General features: G+C 39.8%; 1 protein-coding gene across 2 annotated transcripts in view; it reads right to left on the reverse strand.

Annotated features, from left to right (window-relative positions):
* Nucleotides 1-461: 461 nt before the first annotated feature.
* Nucleotides 462-23213, reverse strand: part of BMS1 (BMS1 ribosome biogenesis factor) — a 32808-nt gene continuing 10056 nt past the window's right edge. For both annotated transcript variants that reach the window (XM_056120756.1, XM_056120755.1), the window contains exons 9-23: nt 21356-21495; nt 18298-19058; nt 17987-18088; nt 17138-17292; nt 13157-13238; nt 8964-9037; nt 7970-8146; nt 6840-7028; nt 6572-6752; nt 6329-6387; nt 5590-5712; nt 4331-4478; nt 3821-3996; nt 1430-1591; nt 462-971 (exon numbers count right to left, since the gene is read on the reverse strand). In XM_056120756.1, the coding sequence (XP_055976731.1) occupies nt 741-971; nt 1430-1591; nt 3821-3996; nt 4331-4478; nt 5590-5712; nt 6329-6387; nt 6572-6752; nt 6840-7028; nt 7970-8146; nt 8964-9037; nt 13157-13238; nt 17138-17292; nt 17987-18088; nt 18298-19058; nt 21356-21495 (2760 nt within the window). In that variant the 3' untranslated portion in view covers nt 462-740. The remainder of the gene's footprint in view (nt 972-1429; nt 1592-3820; nt 3997-4330; nt 4479-5589; nt 5713-6328; nt 6388-6571; nt 6753-6839; nt 7029-7969; nt 8147-8963; nt 9038-13156; nt 13239-17137; nt 17293-17986; nt 18089-18297; nt 19059-21355; nt 21496-23213) is intronic.

The raw sequence follows: 23213 nt of genomic DNA on the forward strand, positions 1-23213 counted from the left end.
ACTTTGTTGTTACTGTGTCTGGCATATCGAATACTCTCGGTAGCTTGCCGGGCTCTCCGAGAGGGGCGGAGGAATCGAACTCGGGTCGGCCATGTTGGCCGCTTGTAAGGTGAACGCCCTAATAAATAACATAAATTTTCCTCTGGGTCCCTATGTAACTGAGATAGCAATTCCTTGAACCAAAGTACTGACAGTGTTTCCTATACCTTTTCTATCTATTAGACTAACATACAAAATGTGTAAAATAAGATAAAATGTCTATTAAGACCAGTAATCAATCAAAGAACATAACATATGGCAGACAAAATCCAAATTATACCCTTCTCTAAAATACCATATTAAAGCTGAGTTTCAACTTACTGCTGTTTCCCCTTTTGGAAGACTCATCATAACAGAAAAAGCAAGGAGCTTATCCACAATCATCAAACATCCATCCTTAATAAAAACGATTACAAAGTTAACAGGAAAATATTTAATGATTTTTTTTTTTTTTGCTGGCACAAACAAACTGAGTCAGATGAAAGAAATGTGAGGGAAATATAAAACCATAAATTAAATTATTTTCAATTTTGGCATAACCCAGGCACTAGGAATGAACAGGTGTCCTATCAGCAGTTTTCATTTTTCCTTTCAAAGGCACAGTCTGGCTGGTGTATCCAATAAAAAGGTCTTCCTTGTTCTTTACACAGTAACACCGGAAACACCCACCTGTGCAGGTGCAAAGGGCGATCCGTCTCAGCTCACTTAGGCTGCTCCGCTGGTCCCTTTAGGCTGGACTTCTGATTTCTTTTTTCTTTCTGACCTTGAATTCGGAACAGCTTCTTCCTGAGATCCTTCTGTCGTTTCAGTTTTTCTTCTTCCTCTTTCTGCTTCATTTTGAAGTGTTCTTTATTGTGCTGGTGGCGCTGCTCCTTGGCCTTCTTCATCTTCTGACTGTGCACTGTACTCAGAGCATCAAGCAGTGCGAGGATCTGACAGGGACAGAATCAGAGAGCGTCAGAATATTCTTAGAGCTACAGCATATGTACTTCTAAATTTCAGGCAGCCTAAACACCTCAGACTAGTTGTATCAAAACGAGAGTCAATTCATACTACAAATAAATATCAAACTAGAGTAAATATACTCTGAACTAGGAAATTACATATGCACGAAGATAAAGTAGGAGTACATTTGCTTGATATTCAAATCAGGGCCCTCATCACACTAGCTTTGTTAAGTCTCTCTGTGGACACTGTGTACAGCTCAGATAGGGGATGTGTACTATTATTCCCCTCTAAATAGTTGAGCATGAGTAAACCAAGACAGGAAAGAGACTGGTCCTTTTTCTTCCCTGATGAAAAACAATACAACAGAGATGCCAATTGTTTCACCAAAAAACTAATTTTCACACGCAAATGCAGGCAGCAAGCAGCTGTCCCTTGACAGTACCTTCCTTTCATGAGGCTCCCGTATGACAGCTGGTCTCATCCTGTCCTTCGGCGTCTTGCCGGCCTTTGCTTGAGTCTTAGGCTTGCTCTTAAATGGCAGGGCCTTCTGCAAGGCTTTCGGAATATGCAGAGAATTAAAATGCTTCTTTTGCCTCATGATTGGCTGAAAAGAAAAAGAGCAACATAATTAAATCATAATCGACGTGTTTTAAAATTTGCAACCATTTGACTTCTCCACAAAACGAGTAGCACCAATATCTGCTAACCACAGAAATAATAGTCAAATGTGGACCGTCTCAACAGATACATATTTCTGGGCAAAAGAGGGGAACCAAGAGAATTTATTTGTATCTCTTTCCAAGAAAATTAACTGTGCTCATTTCTACTGTATAGTCTATGACCTATCACAACAGAGCAGGTGAATATATCTGAAGTTTTGTGTTTTTTTTTTTTTTTGGTTTTGGGGTCACATCTGGCTGCTCTGGGTTTACTCCTGGCTCCAAAGACCATATGTGGTGCCCAGGATCAAAGAGGGATACAACTCAATTGCCTTATCCTCTGTACTATCTCTCCAGCACCAACATGTTCTTTTAAAGGAAAATTAAGTCTGTCCTACAGCACTGCAGCATTTTTTTTCCAGGCTAAGTAGAATAATTTCATTTCCCCCCCGTTCTATTAGTCTATCTTAAAGCTCTTCCTAACAACAGCCAAAGTAATCCTATCATTTTAATTCCTCAATAATATGTCTCCAATTTTATTGTTTCTAATGAAAAGTCCAGTTGAAAAGAAAAAACAGTGAGATCTAAATAACAGATGGAGGCAAAACATTCTCAGCATTTAACTCTCTTTTTGTGCAGTACTAGGGATTGAACTCAGGGCCTTGTACATGCAAGGTAGTCACTGAAATACATCTCTAACTGCTACAGAATTTTTTCAGGTTGTTTTAAGTTCTATGCCTAAACTGATATGCACAAAGTTCTTACTTTTTAATGCAAAATTCTGCCTCTGAGATAGTTAACTAAGGCCAAGTAAATTATACGGAAACGACTTCTGCTACCTCCTTAAATATATTATCAAAGGTATTATCCATGATGTCCATGTTTTTCATCCTTTTAAAAAAGAGCAAAAATCAACAGGCTGGACTATGTCCCAAAGTGATAGGAATTCATAAAAGGAATTCATAAAAGATAACTCAAATTTTAGAAATCTTTTACTGAGAAAATAGTGACCGACCAAACCCTGAACTATCCACTTATTATAAAACATTAGGTATCTTACACATAAAAACAAATAAGGTCTTAGAGATCACAATCTAAATGAAAATGAGAATCCAGACAGTCACTGAGAACGTTAAAAAAAAAAAAGAAAACCAACTAATGGTGAAGATGTGAAATAACTAGAACTCTGATAAGCTGGTTGTGGGACATTACTCAGTATGACTTCAGAATGCCATAGGCATCATACATTGAAGCTGAACACAGGAATATCTTGCAATCTGGCAATCTCATCCTTGAGAATCTGTATAACAGAAATGCCAAACTTGAACGCTAAACAGATTTCCTGAAAACTGTCCATCAACAGAGAATGTAACACTATTATGGAGATCTACTTGACAATGATAACCAATGAATGTCTAAAGAATAACGAATCTTATAAAACTTAAAAATGCCAGGCAAAATAGAATATATAAAATCCTAAACTAGGAAGGAGTCATTTATATTAGCAGATAGGATAAGGGCTACCTTTGAGGTACAGGTGGGGGGCGTGACTAGGAAAACAACATCCCAAGAAAGAATATCTGTTAGACTGTCAATTCTACTGCTAGGTTCAAGTGATGGTGACGTGGGTGAGTTTGAAACTGAGTCATATACTTAAGTCTTGTAAACTTTCCTTTGACCATATTAACTATTCAATAACTCCTTTTCCTTTCTCCCAAACCCACAATGATTAATAAAAATACACTGTTTTGGACTAGAGAGACAGTTCAACACGTAAAGTGCTTGCCTTACATGAGGCTGACCCGGGTTCAATCTCTGGCATTTCAAATGGTTCCCTGAGCCTCACCAGGAGTGATTTCTGAGTGAAGAGCCAGGTGTAACACCTGGGAATTGCCAGATGTGACCTCCCACACGCCCAAACAAAACAAAAATAAAAACAAACAAGCAAAAAAATACATTGCTTTTAAAAGCAATGCGTGTGTAAGGTGGAAAAATTAGTTCAATGCACAGAAAATCATTAGTCTCACTTTCCTGTGTTCTTTTCAAAATAGTCCATGAATATAGAACATGTTTTATTCAACAAATTAACTTTACTGTCAGACTTTCTTATTTGAAAATTCAAAACACAGGAAACATCTGGACCACTGGTTTCCAGAGTTTACATGTGGCTGTACCTTATAGAGAGAATCCTTGTTGGGCTTTAGTTTGACACCATGAGCAAGCCGTAGCTGGCCAGTAGTCCGCATTCCTGACCAGGTGTCTTTTTCACCAACGGGTTTCAACAAAGATGTGACTGGATTATAGAAGGCTGGAATGGAAACAGGATACCAAGTTCTCATGAAGACGATATCTGGAAAGAGAGGAAATTTTCTTTAACATTTTCAAAAGAATACCCATATCAACTTGCCAAAAACCAAATCATTCACCCTAAATTTCTCTAGCAGGCTGTACAGTATTTATAGCAGAACTTCATCCAGTAAAGTATTCACATATATCACAAAAACACTGAATTGTTATGAACCAAACAGCCTCAGACATAGCACAACGCATAAGATGATCCAAATGGGAAGAACTAGTGTTGATTGATCTTTCAAAGACCTAAACTGTAACCTCTAACCCCACTGGCTAGAAATCAATAGGGAAGGTTAACAAGCTATTATGAATATACCACAAAGGATATTTACCGCTCATCAGTAACTTATCCTCAAAGCTGGCCCGGAAAGCTCCCTCTGGAGCCCGGAGGGCTTTCTTGATTTGTCCCCTTATTCCACTGACGGTTCGAATAACAGCACCTTCAAATTTTGCCACTTCTAAGGCAGAATTAAACATTCCCTACAGGTACAAAAACAAAAAGAAAAAAACCCCACATACAATTAGATACCTTACTTCTTAGTTCAGACATCCAAGCTCAGTTAAAATTTAACATTAATTGAAAGCCAGAGATAGAGCAAGGGTTAAGGCACTTGCTTTTTGTACATGGCCAGTTCAGATTTGATCTCTGGTCCCCTGAGCATTGCTAGAGCCAGGAGTAAGTCCCGAGTACTTCTGGGTGTGACCCCAAAACCAATCAATCAACCAAACAAAAACACCAACAAAAACCACCTGTCCCACCAGGAAAACAAAGCAAAAAAATCTCACTGAAAGGTTTTAATCAAAAAGAAAAAAAAATCAAAATATTCTAATTTACCCAAGTAGAATCACTATCTCAAAAAGAATGAAACTCTGCTGTATTTTCCCTAATTAGTATTAATCAAGAATCTAATATGGGATTATTATTAGTTATTAGATATCTGATTTTTCTCCTCCTTTTTGGGTCATACTCGGCAATGCACTCCTGGCTCTGTACTCAGGAATTACTCCTCGTGGTGCTCAGGGGACCATATGGAATGCTGAGAATCAAACCCAGGTTTACCACGTGCGAGGCAAACGCATTACCCGCTGTGCTATTGATCCAGCCCCAGTTATTAGATATCTTTGAGAAAGAGAGGATAACTGTTAAATATAATAGGCATAGACAGTCTTAGTTGTTATTTTACGAAGCTCCACTGCAACCTAAATCTATCAGGTGACACTTTCAGAAAATAGAGTTAGATAAATACTAGTGGTTTTACTCTATATTTTAAGAATGCTTAATGGTTATCTTAACCATTTTTAACAGAAGCAACTCCACTACCAAAATTTCCCACATACATTGCTCTTTCATAGTTTTATAAGGAATACATAATAGCCTCAAGTGCTAAATATTTTTCTTTACCTTCAGATTTCTGAGCATACTTCAAGATAGACTGATACAAGGAAGTGAACAAAAAATATCCAAGACTAGTTTTATAAAAAATTTCAAATACTCAAAAAAAAAACCCAAAAAACCAGAGCTTTTCTTAGAAGCATTGTTTATCCTCCTTTAACAAGAGTTATAATAAATACAATATAGAGATATACAGACCTTAATGAATGAAGTATTTTTGAAAATTTTATATGGAAAGCCAGTGAGCTTTAATTTTTTCACAATTTTTATGGATTTATCCAGATCAAGGACAACTCCTGTGGCAGCTATCCGGAAATCTGGCTAAAAAGGAACCCCAAATTATAAGAATACCAGTAAAACAAAAATAATTATCTTTCATGCAACAAATAAACAAAGTGCATTTTAATTACAATTACAGAAGAAAAAACAATCTAAACATGCGAAACTATTTGTTACAAGCATTAATACTTAGATTACAATACATATAACACAAAAATAAAACTAGTAACAATGTCTTGAGTATTTTCATTAGTGACTTCATAGCAACAATTTCATAATGGCCTTTTCAGTATGAAAAGAAAGATGAAAATCTGGTTATAATGTTTAAGAAGTTAAATTTTAGGCTTCTAGGGTGAATTACACCTGCTATTTTCTGTTAAATGGGGCCAATAAAACCTATTCTGGTTGATAGAATAAAGACTGTGGACACAAAATTAGCATTACGAGGGGCTGCTCATATTTAGCTGGTATCAAATGTATCCTCAGAGGTTTGTATTGGTGTTTAGCTGCGTATCACTGAGATCTTTTTAAAGAAGCCCCAAAATGCAAAATAAAATTGAGAGAAATTACTATATACTCTAAAACCAACAATTTCCTATGTAAAGTTTCCAGTAAAATCCCACATACTGCATAAAATAAAGACATGTGAAATATTTACCATTGTGCCACTGACAGACTGTATTGCCAGGAACCCTGTTCCCTGTGGAGTGATGGGACCTTAAAGAAAAAGGGGGAAAAACTATAAAATAAAATATTTTGGATTGTTTTAAACACTTAGTGTAAAAACAAAAGACCAAAAAAAAAAAAAAAAGAACTGAACTTTATAATAGAAAAAAGCAAAATTATAATGCTTAAACTCAAATGGTTTAATCTACAAACATGATATTCTAATCCTATTTACCCCAAAATGTTGCCCCACAGTGCATGTGCTGTGGAGTATATTTTAGAAGCCTCTGCCTTCCATTGTGGTCTTCGATATAATACAGTGGGATGGTCTGAAATCTCCTCCACCCTACAGAAAAAATGATTGGATCTCGGGACTTGAGGATTTTTTTATACCAGCGATGTTTCTTCAGACGCATCTGAATGGAGAAAAGATTTCAGTAAGATTATTGATGGAGATATGCCCAAAGACTCTTAATCGACAAGCAGGTTGCATAGAATCTTACCTGCACATATCCAACATTGCCTTCACTATTGCCCAAACCACCCAAAATAATTGGGTAATGTGGGTCAAAGTTAAGCACAAATTCACAGGGAACATTTTCTATCTCAATTCGGACGTACATCCCAGGTCGAAAACCTTCATACTGAACTCTGGCATCATCATCTTGATCTTCAAATTCTGCTCGGTTAAGCTATATGTTTGAAGAGGTGAAAAATACACAAACAGTATAAAAATCTATAATTATTGTTCCTTTTCATAAATGTTAGATTGGCATATTGAATACTTTTTAAATAAAGGAACCACAGAGATTTATTTACATTTTAAAAGTAATAGGCCTTCTCTTTAGTCTGTTCAGGATATGTCCCAACCATTGTCTTCTCTGTTGCTTCAAAATACATGAACTATAAAGAACTATGTAAAGAGCCCTTGACGTTGGTCAGAAACCTCAAATCCCCTCGCTTATACTAGGTTTTCTTTCCAATGGTTTCACTCTTCAAACACTGAGTACTTCCTTCTCATCCTCTTTCTCAGCCTTTGGCCGCTTCCTAATCTACTCCAACACGAGTCTCAGAGAACCTCTACCGGGGTTTACCACCACATGTGCTCTTTTATTACAGTTCTACACTGTTCAGCCCAAAACAGCCTGCTCAGTACTCTAAGCAGGAGCAACGGACTATCTCTATGTCCACACCTGGCTGCATACTCCAAGTAGCCTCTGAATTCTGCCCAAGATGGTTTTCAGAATCCCCTTCCCCAGAGAGCAGTGGTACAAACACGAGCAACAGAGGGGCAAGAGTCATTTAATGACTCCTGTGATTTAATGATGGTTCCAGGAAACAGTAACCAGGTGCTAAAGGAATGCTGCCTCCATCACTACACTTAGAGCTCCTCCAAGTGGCTGCTGTTATCTCAACAATTTCTGCTTCCTCAGCACTAAATTCTTGGCACAAAATATGCCCTGATTTCTCCTGTGGATTCCTGACTCAAGAAATAATGAGATGATATTAGACATACTGTGTCTTGATCTAGGGGTCCCAAGGAGAGGCACAGAAGCAGTTCAGGGAGCAGAAACCTAAGCACATTCACTACAACAGCACTGAGATGAAGAGAACAGGCACTAAGTTTTCTTACCTGTGCTTGCTTATGCATTTCTCCTTTGAGATCATCAAAGTATGTGCTCTCTCCTTCATCATATTCTGCATCAAACAACTCCTTCAATTTTCTCTTCTTCTCCAAATGTTTTTCCTTGGCGCTTTCTTCTTCACTGGGGTCGGTTTTTTCCTTGACTTCTTCCTCCTCATCTTCAATCTTAAATTTCCAGAAGAAAAAAAGATTTTCAAGAAGAAAAAAAGAGTTTGTAGAACTCTTTTCTTTAATATGATAGAAGACTGAAAACAAAATGCAGCCTTTGGTGTATATACCGGGCACTACTACAAGAGGCATTTAGCCTGCATTACAATTAATTGTCACTGTTTAATCTGGCTGAGAAGGGCAAAACATAAATAAAAATTACAAGTACCCCCAAAACTCAGCTACTCCAAGCACCATTCTAGAAAAATACTAGAAAAAAATAGGAAATTTTTATTTTTGGGGGGCACTTAAATCTGACAAAAGGAGAAAAGGTGCTGGAGAGATAGTGCAGGTGTTCAAGTGTTGCCCTGCCAGCAGATGACTCATGCCAATCCCTGGATCATAGCTCCCTGAGAGTACCACTGGGTGTAGGTCTTGGAATTGCTGGGGAGCCCTGGGTCATCCCTAGCACTTTATAAGGCCAAACAGCATCACATCCTTGGGCTTCACAATGAATCACTGGCCTGGTTGGTGGAGAGCTGCCAAGAGGCATCCCAGGCGACCTGAAAATCCCATGTAAAACCAAATAATAAAAAAGGAGAATAAGAAAAATAACGGTGGAGAGGAAGACAATGCCCAGAGGTAAAATATCAATGACTGAAGAATCATGACAAGAAGTAGCAGGCATCATCCAAAAGGTTATTTGATTTTTGGAAGGAAATACATTCAGTCTGTAACAGATGAGAAGATTCATGTTTTTTAATATGGGCCTCTCTCAGAACAGACTGACCACGTATCAAAGGGCAGTGGCTGAGGGTTGGCATGGGAGTCAAACCTGAGAATCCGAGTTGGGTTTTCCTTTGTGCACATCCCCCGTTTCCAAGTCTTCAAAGTCACCATAGAGCTCCTCTAGGGAAGAACAATCAAATGACTGTGAACAAGGTTGCATATGGCACTACAGACCTCCAGGCACCAGTGAGCTCTGCATCCCCATCTTTCATTCATTTGTCATCTTTCATTCATTTGTAACTGGATTTGGGGGCCAAAACCAACTAATAAATGTGTGTAAGGCCAAAAAAAAAAAAAAAGGAACAAAAATGGAATGGCAAACAGTGGGTAAAAAAGAAACATCAAGTCAATATAGTATACAGTTACTGAAAAGAATGAGGTTGCTTCAGATATGTGACTCAGAAGGATGTCAACACTTGTTTGAGTGACACATCTGCTGCAGAACATGTAAGAATAGTGACATTTTTTGTTCTAATGAAAATATGGTGTCACTCTCTTTGACTGAAGACACAATTCATAAGCTTGGAGGGACAACTCAGCACCTTTATGTTCCAAATTCTACTTTCAGTGTTGTACATTTTTGCTTTGGAACAATCTGAAAACATTGTTATTTTCATCTATACAGAAATGTAGAAATTAAGCAGAGGTTAATCCAAAGAGGTATGAATGTGGAAGAGATTAAATAGATCACAGAAAATGAGATGAATTGCCTTAGATTCCATAAGGAATAATATATTTGAGAAATCAGAATGGCAGAGGAAGAGTAGATATCAAATAGTACAGGGACAGCCTTATAGCTAAGATTTGATATGTGTGTATAGATATATGCACATGCACACAACACACACATAAATAGATCATGAACCAACATTATCCCTTATCTCCCAAGTTTAATGGAGATGCTGTGATTTACAATACTGTTAATAACAGAGTTTCAGGAATACAGTGTTTAATCACCCCACCCAGCACACATGGGCCTGCATCTCTCCAATGTCTCGGGTTCCCCCTTCCCCCAGTCCTCTCTGTTCAACTCAATTCTGCAGGCCAACTCGGAGTCTGCTTTATAAACCAACATTATTCAATCAACAGTGATAGAAAATGATGATCTGTTAAAATTATACAATTTGCCACCATGTGGATGGAACTAGTGAAGATAGGAGGTGGAGACAAAGAAAATTATTTCTCTCATCTGTAGGATATAAGGAAACGTAGTAAGGTGATAACAAATGCCCAAAGGCAGGAGGCTGGAGAATTTCCAACAGATGTGAATTTATCAAAGTGGGGAGGGGGAACAGGAGAGGTCCATGGTAGAGGGAAGCTGAAGTCTGACTCTCCAGTGGTGGCAGAACACTGACGCATGACACACATCAATACAACTTGGGGGGAAATAGAAAATATTTGAGGGAGGGGGAGTTGATCCTTTGGCCAGAGAACAGCTGAAAGGGATGGAGTGTATACTCTGCATGCGAGAGCCCCCAGTTTGACCATATGACAAACCATATGGTGCCCACCACCACTGGGAAGTCATCCCTGAGCACCTTCAAGGTGCAGTCCCTGTGGACTGCTTAGTGTGGTCCCAATAAAGGTTTGATTTTGACCAAAATTCCAGACTGGATCAAGTTAAATATATCAAGGAGAACTATAAAAAGTGACTCTCATGCTAGTCAAGGAGGAATTAAGAGCTTCAGGAATTGTGCTTTGAGGGTTCACTGTGAAGTAAAGGCCTTGCGCCATTTATTTATTTTTACAGGGGGTGGTTTGGGTCACACCTGGCTGTGCTGTGGAGACTAGAGGTGGTGTTGGAGATTGAAGCAGGGTCACTTTGCAGCAAAACAAACACCCTACCTGTTGTACTATCGCTCTGGCCTCTTGTGTCATTTCTAAGAGTTCTCTCAAGGTAAGGACCCTTGGTCAGTGTACACGAGTCAACGTTTGGTCAGCATATGATCAACTGCTTTGCAACCTTGGGTTCAAAGAGTCTGGGGATAAATTGCTTAAGGAGCTTTACTGATCAGAGTTCATTGATAATAATGAGATTGAGGAGTTGAGACTGAGCTCAGCTCTTGAAGCAGGTTATGTACTGGAGTATCCTACTGAGACTAGCACAATGTGAAAACTCCCAATAAGAGTAGGCTCCCAGGTTCCTGGAGTTCAATGCCAGACACAGCGGCAGGCTTGCAGAGGGAGGATGGCTGGAGTGGCTCCTGGCCTCGGAGACCTGGACTGTGTGGAAGCCAGCACTGATGGAATAGTTCATCCTTTACCAGTAAAAAACTAGATCTGTAAGCACTGTCAATTTGGGTCATGCTTATTTTAATAATGGAAATCAATAAACTTGCCCTAATTAGTGCTGTGCAAGAAAGATTACAGATAAAAATGAAATGAACCTTCCCATCCAACATATAGTTGATAGATCTAACTACACACTATTTTAAAAGTTATTTAATGCTCAGGTAAACAAAACTTCACAGTGTAATAATAAGAAAAATATTTGTAACAAGGTTAGGATAAATATCTTTTAGAGCTAATTTTAAAATCAGCATACCCCCCAGTAGAGCCAGAGAGATAAGCAGGTAGGGCACTTGTCTTGCATGCGACTGACCTAAATTTGATCCCCAGCATCCCATATGGTCCCCAAGCACTGCCAAGAGTTAAGAATCAGGAGCACGCTCTTAGCAATGCTGGGTGTGGACCCAAAACCAGAACTGAACAAAATTATCCCCCAAACCTCACATTAACATCTTGTTGAAATAATGGGCAAATGGGGCTGGAAAGACAAGTGAAAGGGAAGGAGTGTTTGCTCTGAACCACCTTCGCCGCCTGCCCGTGGCACTGACTGCTGTCGTGGTGAGGCGGCTTCTGAGCAGTTGCCCCTCAGAGCCCAGTGCTGAGTTTGTTGAGAGTGACCCCTACACTCCTCCCCTATATGGTCAAAGAATACGAACAAGGAATTCACTACTGTAGTCAATATGCCTTAAAGTTCACGGATCAGGGCATACGTGCCTGACTGAGGTTTGGTCCCCAGTACCACGCGGCCTCCCAAGATGGGCCAGTGTAGTTGTGGAAGTCCATGAGCACTGCTGGGGTGGCTGTGGTGGTCCCCGGCATGACAGAGCCTGAGCAGCACTGCATCCTTGGGCCCTAGCACTGAACCTCCCACTGGCTGGCCAAGTACTGCCAGGAGTGGCCCCAAGGTCTCCTGAGCACAATTCGGAAGACAACACCCCCCCTCAACAAAAATAAAACAAAAGATTTTACAAATTCTCAGTACTGTCAGTTACAATATTAAAAACATCTACCAAACTAACAAAAATTTTCTCATGGGTATTAATCAATATTGAGTAAACATAGTACACCAAGTGTAGGTGATCCTTGAATAAAGCGCGGTTGGCTCAAACCCTGGGAGCTGAAAATCCTTGTATAACTCTGCATGCATGGATTCAATCAACCTCTATCTTGAAATCTACAGTGAGAGGGAAACTGAGGATAAGTGAATCTATGCAGCTGAAACCTCTGTATCTTAAGTATCCACTAGATACATTATGTCATAGTATATAAGAAAAATTCCAGAAAAATCTTTTGATAACTGTGATCCTACAATTCTAAATCCAAAGTGTCTCATCAATTCTATATTTCATGATATCTGACAAAAAACACAAATGTGATTCAAAGGTTATTTCAAGGTAGACCAGTGTAGTTATTCATAATCTGGACAGAATTGTGTATCAAACATTAGAGCTGTAAACTGATTTAGAATGACAAAATACCTAAATCATAAACATTACATTTAAAAAATTAATGACACAATTTATAAGATATGATTATGACTAGGAAAGCATATATATATATATATATATTTTAAATGACCACAAATACCTCAGCAGGGTAACATTATTTTTAGGGACAGTGGGAGTTATGGTATGATGTTCTTTTTAGTAAATTTTTTATAAAAATGCACAATACTCTTTGTCACCCAAAAAAAAATTTTTTAGTACATTTTTCACACATGAAAACCTCATTTTAAGAAAACAGAGGACAAGATTTATGAAAAACTTTTAAGATTCACATCTAATAAATCAGTTAACCAGGGACAGAAAACAAGATGAGCATAAAAGCAGAAAACACAATTTTACCCCTAACCCTTGTAAGAGATCCCAAAGAGAATTTCATAACCATTTTCAACTTGACTACAAAAGTGGTAAGAGAGGGTATAAAGTCTTTTCCTAAGATGTTACTTACCATCTTCTGCTAAGATCTTGGCTGCATCTTTATCCTCTTCCCACTTCCCAGTCACAAAGCAATCTCTGATACTGTTCATAACCTTACAGAGAAAAGACAGCAATGAGCTGGTATAAAATAAGTGCTACTAAGAAACAGTAGACATATGGGTAGCCCAACAGATACATGAAGAGATGCTCAACATCATTAATATTCAAGAAAATGCACACAAGAGCTATAATCAGGTATTACCTTACACCTGTTAGAATGGCTATTCAGGAAAAAAAATCACAAGACACAACTTATTGAATTTTTTTTCTTTTTTATTAGCGAAACACCATGAGGTACAGTTGCAGACTTACAAACTTTCGTGCTTGGGTTTCAGTTATACAATGATCGAGTACCCATCTCGTCACCAGTGCCCATTCTCCACCACCACTGATCCCAGTAGCCCTCCCACCTCCACACCCCATCCCCCCCCCCCCATCCTGCCTCTGTGGCAGGGCATTCCCTTTTGCTCACTCTTTCCTTTAGGGTACTTTAGTTTGCATTAGCGGTATTGAGTGGCCATTGGTTCGGTTTATAGTCTACTTTCAGCACGCATCTCGCATCCTGAGAGAGTCCTCCAAGCATCCTTTACTTGGTGTTCCCTTCTCTATCTGAGTTGCCTTTTCCCCCAGCATGTGCTGCCGGCCTCCAAGCTGTGGAGCAGACTCCTGCTTATCTCAACCACTCTTGGGTGTTCAACTCCCATTCTGTTACTTTATATTCCCCAGATGAATGCAGTCTTTCTATGTCTGTCCCTCTCTTTCTGGCTCATTTCACTTAGCATGATATTTTCCATGTAGAGCCACTTGTATGTAAATTTCATGACTTCATCTTTTCTAACAGCTATATAGTATTCCATTGTGTAGATGTACTAAAGTTTCTTTAACCAGTCCTCTGTTCTCAAGCACTCAGGTTTTTTCCAAATTTTGGCTATTGTGAACAGTGCAGTAATGAACATAGAAGTGCAGATGTCTTTTCGACTGTACTTTTTTGCCTCTCTGGGATATATTCCCAGGAGTGGTATTGCTGGGTCAAATGGGAGCTCAGTTTCTAATTTTTTGAGAATCATCCATACTATTTTCCAAAAGGGCTGAACCAGACAAGACACAACTTTTATGTACTGTTGGTGGGAATGGAAATAGGCCCAGTCATTATGAAAAGTATTGTGGATTTAAAATTCAAAACAGATTAACCATATGACCTAAGAAGTCCACTTTTTTTTAATGGATGAATAAAGAAATTATGTGGGTGTTGAATATACTTTCCCTACTGAGTATGAGACAGAGGGGTGTGTGAGTGTGTGTGTGTGTTTGGGGGGGGGGAAGATAGAGATTGGGGGCAATAGAAAGGGAAGAAACAAAATAAAAAGGGGTGAAAGGAAAGAGATAAAAAGGTACAGAGGGGGCCAAAAAAACAACTTTCTGTTACAAAATTAAGTCACAGAGATGCAATGTACAGCATGGATGTCTATAGCCAAAACATGGCGCTATCTGAAAGTTGCTAAAAGAATCTTAAGTTGTCACCAAGAAACAAATTTTTCTTTAATTAAGCAGAGCAACAGATGTTAATGACTGACTCACTGTGATCATTTCGTACAGATGAAAATATTTAATTATCTTACTGTATACATGAAGCTAAAGTCAATTATACCTCAATTTAAAAAACAGTAGATGAATCCTGGCCTTATAGTACTTTTCAAGAAACCTCTACAGATTCCAGATGGGTGTCTGAGAAAACTATGTAACATTTATCAGAGATAAATGTTATAACATAAAGCAGGAGACAGTGAAAGTACTAATTGTCCACTGACAATTTTTCTTCTTTTTTTTTGCCACTCTCAGCAGTGTTCAGGGCTTATTCCTGGCTCAGGTGTCACTCCTGGGGGTGCTCAAGGTACCACTGTATTACTGGAGGTTGAAGTGAGTTGAATATGTGCAAGGTCCACTAGACCATCTCTTGAGCAAGCCCTAGTCACTCACTTCTAGTATCAACAGATATTTACCAAATCAACCGATTTTAAATGTTTACTAGTGTTCCTATGGCAATGCAGTTAGGAGTTTCAGAAAGTTGATCTTACCAATTGTTAATTCAAACCTATCAAGATGTTTCAAACCTTAATTCCTCTGACTAGTGACAACATTCTGATAAAGACAAAGTGTCTTGCGTGAACACAATAACGCACTAATGCAAAGAGTCAGGCCGAAGTGGTAATACAGCAGGTACGGTGTTAGCATTGTACATGGCTAAGTCAGGTTGATCCCTGGCATCCCATATGGTCCCGCAGCATCACCAGGAGTAATTCTTGAGCACAGAGCCAGGAGTAATAACTGAGCATTGCCAGTGTGATCCCAAAACCAAAAACCAAACAATGCAAAGAGTACTGATAAAGTTCATAGTCCCAGATGATCAGTATACACATGTAGGGGTGCTAGGGAGAGCTCTCAAATACAGCATAAAACCTTGTAAGCAAGTTTCAGAGTCTGCTTCCCAAGGAGCCAATCTAAGATAGATTTGTGATTGATTTATTTTGTTATTTGAGTAAGTTGAGGTAGTCATTTATCACCATGGTTCAAGACAGAAACCTTACTGTAGGTCCTTATTTTTACCTCTACCACATTTTGGTCATGGCTAAAATATTCCATATACTACTTCAAAGAGTAGCCTTGAGGTCAACATGATTAAAAGAGATATAATAGGAAATTTTCACTAAAGTTTGTTTACCAACTCCTTGCCAACATTTATGAAATGCACTGAACATCTTGCTCTGTCCTAAGAAGCTTTGTAGGCACTAAGTGGTAAGCTGTTCTAAGAAAGCATTTGCTTTTAGGAAGCATAAAAACTGACAAACAGGGACCAAAGTGAAAACAAACTAAAAAAAATCAGGTCCTGCATGATAATAACAATCAATAAACTAAGAAACAGTAGGGTGCCTCCTTAACCTAATTAGGGGATTATTTAAAAAGAAATAAAAAATAAGACCTCCTAGGCAGGCGAGATACAGCTCAAAGGTCCGAGAACATGCTTTCAATGTGGAGGCCTGGTACATCATATGGTTCCTGTAATGCCATTAGGACAGACCCCCTCCCCCCCCCCCAACACAGACTAGAGAAGCCCCCGAGCACTGCCAGGTGTGGCTCCAAAATCATGTGGGGATTAAAAACACTGTTAAGATTTCTTCTATTTTCACCAGTCTGTGGGAACAGAAAGGCCAAAAATCACTGTACTAGAAGTTCTAGGGAATTAGAGGTAGGAAATTGAAGTAAGAGGCATCTACTTGAGGAAGATGTGAGTGGGGGGAAGGAAAAGAAAAACGTGTTCATGAGAGAGAACACGAGCTTGACCAGCAGAGCCACAGAGACCAGCAAGAGAGCTGCGTGCTCAAGGGAGAACAAGGGCTTGAGATTGGTCAAGCACAGCTCGATGGACTTAGCAATACAGACATTTCTTTAAAAGACCACATGAAAACATGCTTGATAAATTAGCCAGCAGGGAAAGGAAATTAGGAACTGCAGTGAGATACTACTTCAAACCTTGAGGATACCTATAATTAAAACAATTAAGTATTGGTGAGGATGTGAAAACAGAACCCAAGTACACTGCGAGTCTTTCTGGTTTGGGAGCCACAGCAAGCAGTGCTCACGGATCACTCCTGGCAGGACTCACTCCTGGCTCTGTGCTCAGGGATAACTCCTGGTGGGGTTCAGGGGATCAAACCTGGGTCATTTGCATAAGGAAGCACCTGACCCATTGTACTATCTCTCTGACCCCTCAAAATCTAACTATACTTTGAACATGTTGATAGCTTAGGCTGCAAATTTTGCTGTTTCTGGGGAAAACCACTGTTGTAAAAATGAGAAACTAACAACAGGTAGGTAGACAATACTGAAATAACAAAATCTATTACAACAACTCAGTTCTCACAAAGGCTAACATACTATTTACATTTAACCTTACCTCCTCTAAATCCCAATCATGAGGGGCCTCCACGTGAAACCTGGAGCAGTCCAAAGAATCAGCCTTGTGCTTACACTCCCTGGCCGGCTGGCTGACACGAAACAACCCTCCAAGCTCTTCCCCATCATCACCATCTTCTTCATTATCTTCTGTCACTAAAAAGACCACCATGATGGAAAAGTAAGAATGACTCTACCCCCAGAGAACTCAGAACTGATTGTCCTTGTTTGTTTAGTGGCCGGGAGACAACAGACACAAGCAGAAAGGTCAGGACATCTTGGCAGAGTGTGTTCTGCAGCAGAATTTACTGAGAAGGCAGAATATTAGAAGTTGAAAGAGCTCCCAATTATCACAGAATTTTCCTCCAAGAGAGCTCAGTGTTAAGTAACTAAAAACAATTAGGCAAAACCTGGCTGGAAATTAGAACACACCAATCCCCTGACTCTATACTTCCAGCTCATATGTCTAACACTACAATCATGTGGTAATTGGGGACCACAATATAAAACTACCAATTTATACAAAACATCTTTAATGGACCAATATTTTGGGGGTACTAAAATATACATAAAAAAATTTCTTAAGGATTTTGTATGGAGCTACAAAAATGACATAACAGGCAGTATTTCTAATAAAGTTTTATGGCAAATCCATAATTCTACTTTATATAACTATTTAATGGTATTCATGGGCTACTGATATAAAAACACCTGCCAAATAAAAACTGATAGCTGGGAATAGTTTACAGTTAACAAAAGCAATACTCAAATCCTCTAACCAATTTTCTCAAATTCCATTTCAGAAAATGAACCAAAATGTTTCTAGATCTAAACCAGAACTCTTTTTTACCTGTTCCATAAATGAGCTTTCGGAGGTTTGGAGTTGTCTGCTGCTGCCTTAGAAATGCTTCCGCTGCTTTCCTGGAAAGATCTTCCTTCCACTTGAGGGCTCCTGAAAAAGACCAAGGCCAACTCGGGTTACGTCTGTTTATCTGTCCTCAGCTTCAAGCTCACTGCTCATTCATCCTGAAATCCCATAATGCAATATGGAATTTGAACAGTAAACACATCTCCCAAAGAGTAGATCCCCAAATCCAGGCATTCTATTTGTAAAAACACTTTCAACTTGAAGCTTCTAAAGGCAGCTACCATAAATCATACCTGAAGTTTCTACAGCAGAGTTGTTTTCTTCCTTATAATCATCTTCCTCTTTGAGTAAATCTTCTATATCACTGGTCTCATCAATTAAGTTCTCTGAACTCAGTTTCTGACCACTGATTACTTGAGGTGGCTTAGGAAACTTTTCCCCATTATCTTCTTCATTTTCTGAATCCTCTTCCTCCGCACTGAGAGAGGAACTTTCTTCAGATTCATCTTCAGATGCAAATGCCTCTTCAGCTGTACAATGACCTGAATCTGAAATGGTGACGGTTGTTTTTCGCAATGCTGAAGACTTCTCCAGATTCAAACTGTCCCTCAAACCACTAGCCTGTAACTGTCCCACCTTACCACCTTCTCGGAGAGCCTCAGGCTCTAAAATACCCGTCTTTCCTACAGGGGAATCCTCGTCACTGCTTTCATCAGCTTCCTCTGCTTCTCCATCCTCTGAACCCCTCTCCAGGTCATCATCGCTATCAGCAAATGCTGGCAAATCCACCTCAGCATCTTCTTCCATCTCTTCAAGTCTCTGTCGTTTGACACGTTTCCTGGTCACACAGTCTTTATCAGGCATTTCAGCATCTTCCTCCTCTTCTGTTTCATCATCAGTAGAGCTATTTTCCAATCTGTCGTCTTCAGACATTTCTTCATCATCTTCATTATCACTATCGCCAGACTCATCTTCTTCATCTCCAAAAACAGCTTTCCGACGCACTCGTCCAGTTTTCAAATCCACATGTTTTTCCTCTTTTGGCATCAACAGTCTGTATTAACAAGTAAAAACAAAATACGTTAATCTGTACAATAATTGGCTGATCTACAAAAAGGAAGTCATAAATATGCAAATAAGACAATGAGGAGCTAGATTCTATTTTATTATTAGTTGAGGGAGGGGATTTTAGACTGCACCCAGCAGTGCTCAGGGGTCACTCATAGTTGTACTGCGGGTAGTGTATGTGGTACAGGTACCAAATCAGGGTAAGACGCAAGTGGAGCACTTTAATGCTTGTGCTACCTCTCCAGCCCTGAGGAGTGGTTTTAATAAAACAGAATGATTTAAGTTTTAAAAAATGAAAAACAAAAATAGAAAAACCCTTTAATGTTTAAAAGGGAAGTGAGGGCCAGGAGAAGAATAGCAGTACTTGTCCAAGGCAGGTTTAATTCCTGACACCACGAGCTCCTCAGCATTGTCTGGCAGAGCCCTGGAGGCTACCAAGCAGTTTGGTGTGGCCCTGAAGGCCCCAGCACCTCCAGGGTGGCCCAGGTCAATCTTGGTACCGAAGGCCTAGCTGCCCACTTGGGAGAGAAGTGAATATTTAATAAAATATTTAGAAAATTGACCATTTCTAAGACTGAAGCTAATTTCAGGTCCAAAGAAAGATCACATGAGGCTGGAAAATCTGAGCACTTGAGTCAGAAAGTAGGTAAGTGATCAAAGGCCAGCAGGGATGTGCCAAAAGGAGGGAGGGCATAGAATGAAGACAAAATATCATGACCAAAAAGATCAGTGATAATAGAGGGACTAACAGAAAATGGAATTTTTAAAAAAGTTTAACAGTCAACTATGAGACCATTAAGAAGGGTGGAACTAAAAGTTCTGTTTAAAAAAATACTAGCAAATGTTGGAAAAATAACAAGAATATTGAAAACACTACGTAATACAGTGGGTCAGCTCTCTGTCGCCCAGTGGTTTCCATATTGTGGATTCAACCAAGCTCAGATTGAAAATATCTATTATGCAATTATGCCTATGATGGTTCCAGCTATACCGAACATGTATATAGAATGTTTTCTTATCATCATTCCCTATTCAATTCTATTTAGATACCATAAGCAACCAACGAATAATTTAAAACACACATGAAGATGTGTGTAGATTATATGCAATTATTTGGAGCAACGAAGGATTTGAGAATCCATTGGGTCCTGGGAGCTAGTCTCCCCCAAATACTGAGAGATAACTATCTGATAAATAAATGTTCAAGATCCAAAAATCAAAGGCTAAAAAAAAAACCACTATGAAGCTATTTAACGTAACAAGATATATAAAACCGTGGGGGGTGGGGGGAATCAGGAAAATATTAAAAACTGTACTAAAAGAGAATGGCTGTTAGAATACATGAAGAGCAAAATGATGACTATAGAAAAGGGAATGTTCACAATGTGACTACAAACACTTTGTACGAACTATGACTGTAACTATGATAGAAAGAATATCCAAGAAGAATGACTATTGAATACTTTAAAAAATGCTAACAACATAAACTGTCATAATGGGGATCTTAAAGTTAATAGTTATTATCTTCCAGGTTAACTAAGCAGTGTATGTGCACTATCATATTTTTAATCGTCAGTACTCACGTTGCTATTATGGAATGGAGACTTTTTCCCCAAACTAGTGAGCAAGCCTCTTATACTCAACTATTATGGCATACTCTCCACTAGGGGGCAGGATGATCCCAACCGCCCTCTCCCACACACACACACACACAAATTTCTTCAATCTCTACATATTTAAGACAATTAAAAACTACATAACTACCATCATTTTTTGATTCATACTGGGAATCATAAAACACAATAAAACCAATGTACCCCCTTTATACGTGGAATACAACGTTCCAGTCCAGATTGAAATTCACATGAATCAGACAATTAATGGCTATCAATCCACCATAGATTCCACAATATAATCTAAGTAAAACTTTCAGAGATAAGATACGAGCAATTTGAATGGCTGTGTCCGCCCACCCCCCCCCCCCACCCCCCAAATAAGCTTTCTGACTCTGCTTGTTCTCTGCATTTTGGATACTATCAAGTGGTCTCAGGTCCCTAAGGAAAATTAAAAAAAAAAAGCAAGCAACACTAACATCTGAGGTGTATCTGAGGTTTATCAAATATTGACTTCTACATATTTCTCCCATGTAGTATTATATGAAACCTCAGAAATAAATGTACATAAAAAGCCAAGTAAAACAAAAGAACTTGGAGTGAATTCCACTGAGCTGTGTAGTAACTGTGACATAATTATTTATGATTTAATAGAAAAAAGCCAACTTACCCTTGATTATTTATATCCTCTGACCCCAGTGGTTTGGAATCAGAAAAAAGTGTCACTCTACTTGAAGCCATTTTGGCATCAATGGTGGCATGAGTGGAAATAAGATTCTGGACCAGTTCATGGGTGGGCCTCATCTCATCCTGTAAAGACCACCAAGGAAGAGTGAGTGAAGAGCACACAGGATTCTGAAGACAAACAAGACTTATTGTTTTTGACCAGTTTCTCAAAATTATTCTAAACATACTTTCTGGGAATACTTTTTACCTCTTCAGAAAAATTTTAATTAACAAAACCCTAGGGGTCAGAGAAATAGTACAGTGGGCAGGACGCTTGCTTTGGACACAGCTGACCCAGGTTTGCTTCTCTGCATCCCATAAGGTCCCCTGAGCCTCTCCAGGAATGATCCCATCACAGTGAGGCAGGAGTAAGGCCTGAGCACCGTGGGTGTGACCTCCTAAAGAAAACAAACCCTGTAATTTTTATCAGTATTTTAACACTTTTGGAGTACATGGACCTGATAAGCTAAACATGCCTAGAAAGACCTTAGGTACCAATTTATTTGAAATCCTATTTAAAAACTTTCAAATGAAAATATGAATCTGTTAAAAAAAAAACCTGCTATGTTTTGATCCCAAATTTATAAAAGAGATCGCTCACAGTAAATAAAATTCCAAGTTGAGGGTGCTCACTACAGCAATGTTTAAGCCAGGGGAGGTTAACCTCGTGATGCTTCTAGAGCTGGCTCATATAAGAGATGCCACACAACTTTGAAATGACAGGGCAGCTGTCTCTATAAATATTAGCAGATAGGCCATCTTTGAAGCGTTCAGCCTAAGGACCACATGGAGGGTGCGGGAACCACAGATCCCGGAGGGGGAAAAAAAAAAAAAAAAGGTTCCAAAAAGAGCCGAGATCACCGGCAAGTTCCAGATGGAGTAGGTGCCGCATCCTGCCTCCCCCAGATGGAACCCCGGTGACCAGAAGCCTCTACAAACGCAGCTCGAGTATGCGGGAATGAGGACTTTTTCTCAAAACCACCCAATCTTTCTCCCTGAAAATCAGAGTTAAGTTTGGAGCACGGCCACAGCCCCAGAAACACAAGGACTTAATGCAGAACCCAGCAGCTTAGAGCAGAAAAGTGAACGGACGATGCGTTAACCCAGGCCATCATTTCTGCCCAGAGGGGAAAGGGTGTTGCCCCATTCGCCCTCTCTTCTCTGGAAAGAAGGATGGCGGCCACATGGGAGCCTTGTGGACAGCAGGTATGAGCCGGGGGTGTGGGGGCGACTAAAACCTCACGAGAAGGGGGGGCGTTCCGGTCCGTCCTTCACGCCCTACCGAGGTCAACACTTGCCCCCCACGAGCGGCTCCCCAGCACGGCCACAGTCCCTGAAGCACAAGGACTTAATGCAGAACCCGGCAGCTTGGAGCAGAAAAGTGAAAGGACTATGCGTTAATCCAGGCCATCAAGTCTGCTGGAGGGGAAAGGGTGTTGCCCCATTCGCCCTCTCTTCTCTGGAAAGAAGGATGGCGGCCGCATGGGAGCCTTATGGACAGCAGGTATGAGCCGGGGGTGTGGGGGCGACTAAAACCTCACGAGAAGTGGGGGCGTTCCGGTCCGTCCTTCACGCCCTACCGAGGTCACCAGTTGCCCCCCACGAGCAGCTCTCCAGCACAGCCACAGCCCCAGAAGCACAAGGACTTAATGCAGAACCCAGCAGCTTGGAGCAGAAAAGTGAAAGGACTATGCGTTAATCCAGGCCATCATGTCTGCCCGGAGGGGAAAGGGTGTTGCTCCCTTCCGCCCTCCTCCCTCTGGAAAGAAAGATGGCGGCCACATGGGAGCCTTGTGGACAGC

This window comes from Sorex fumeus, unplaced genomic scaffold, assembly GCF_029834395.1.
Source record: "Sorex fumeus unplaced genomic scaffold, SorFum_2.1 ptg000043l, whole genome shotgun sequence".
NCBI lineage: Eukaryota > Metazoa > Chordata > Mammalia > Eulipotyphla > Soricidae > Sorex > Sorex fumeus.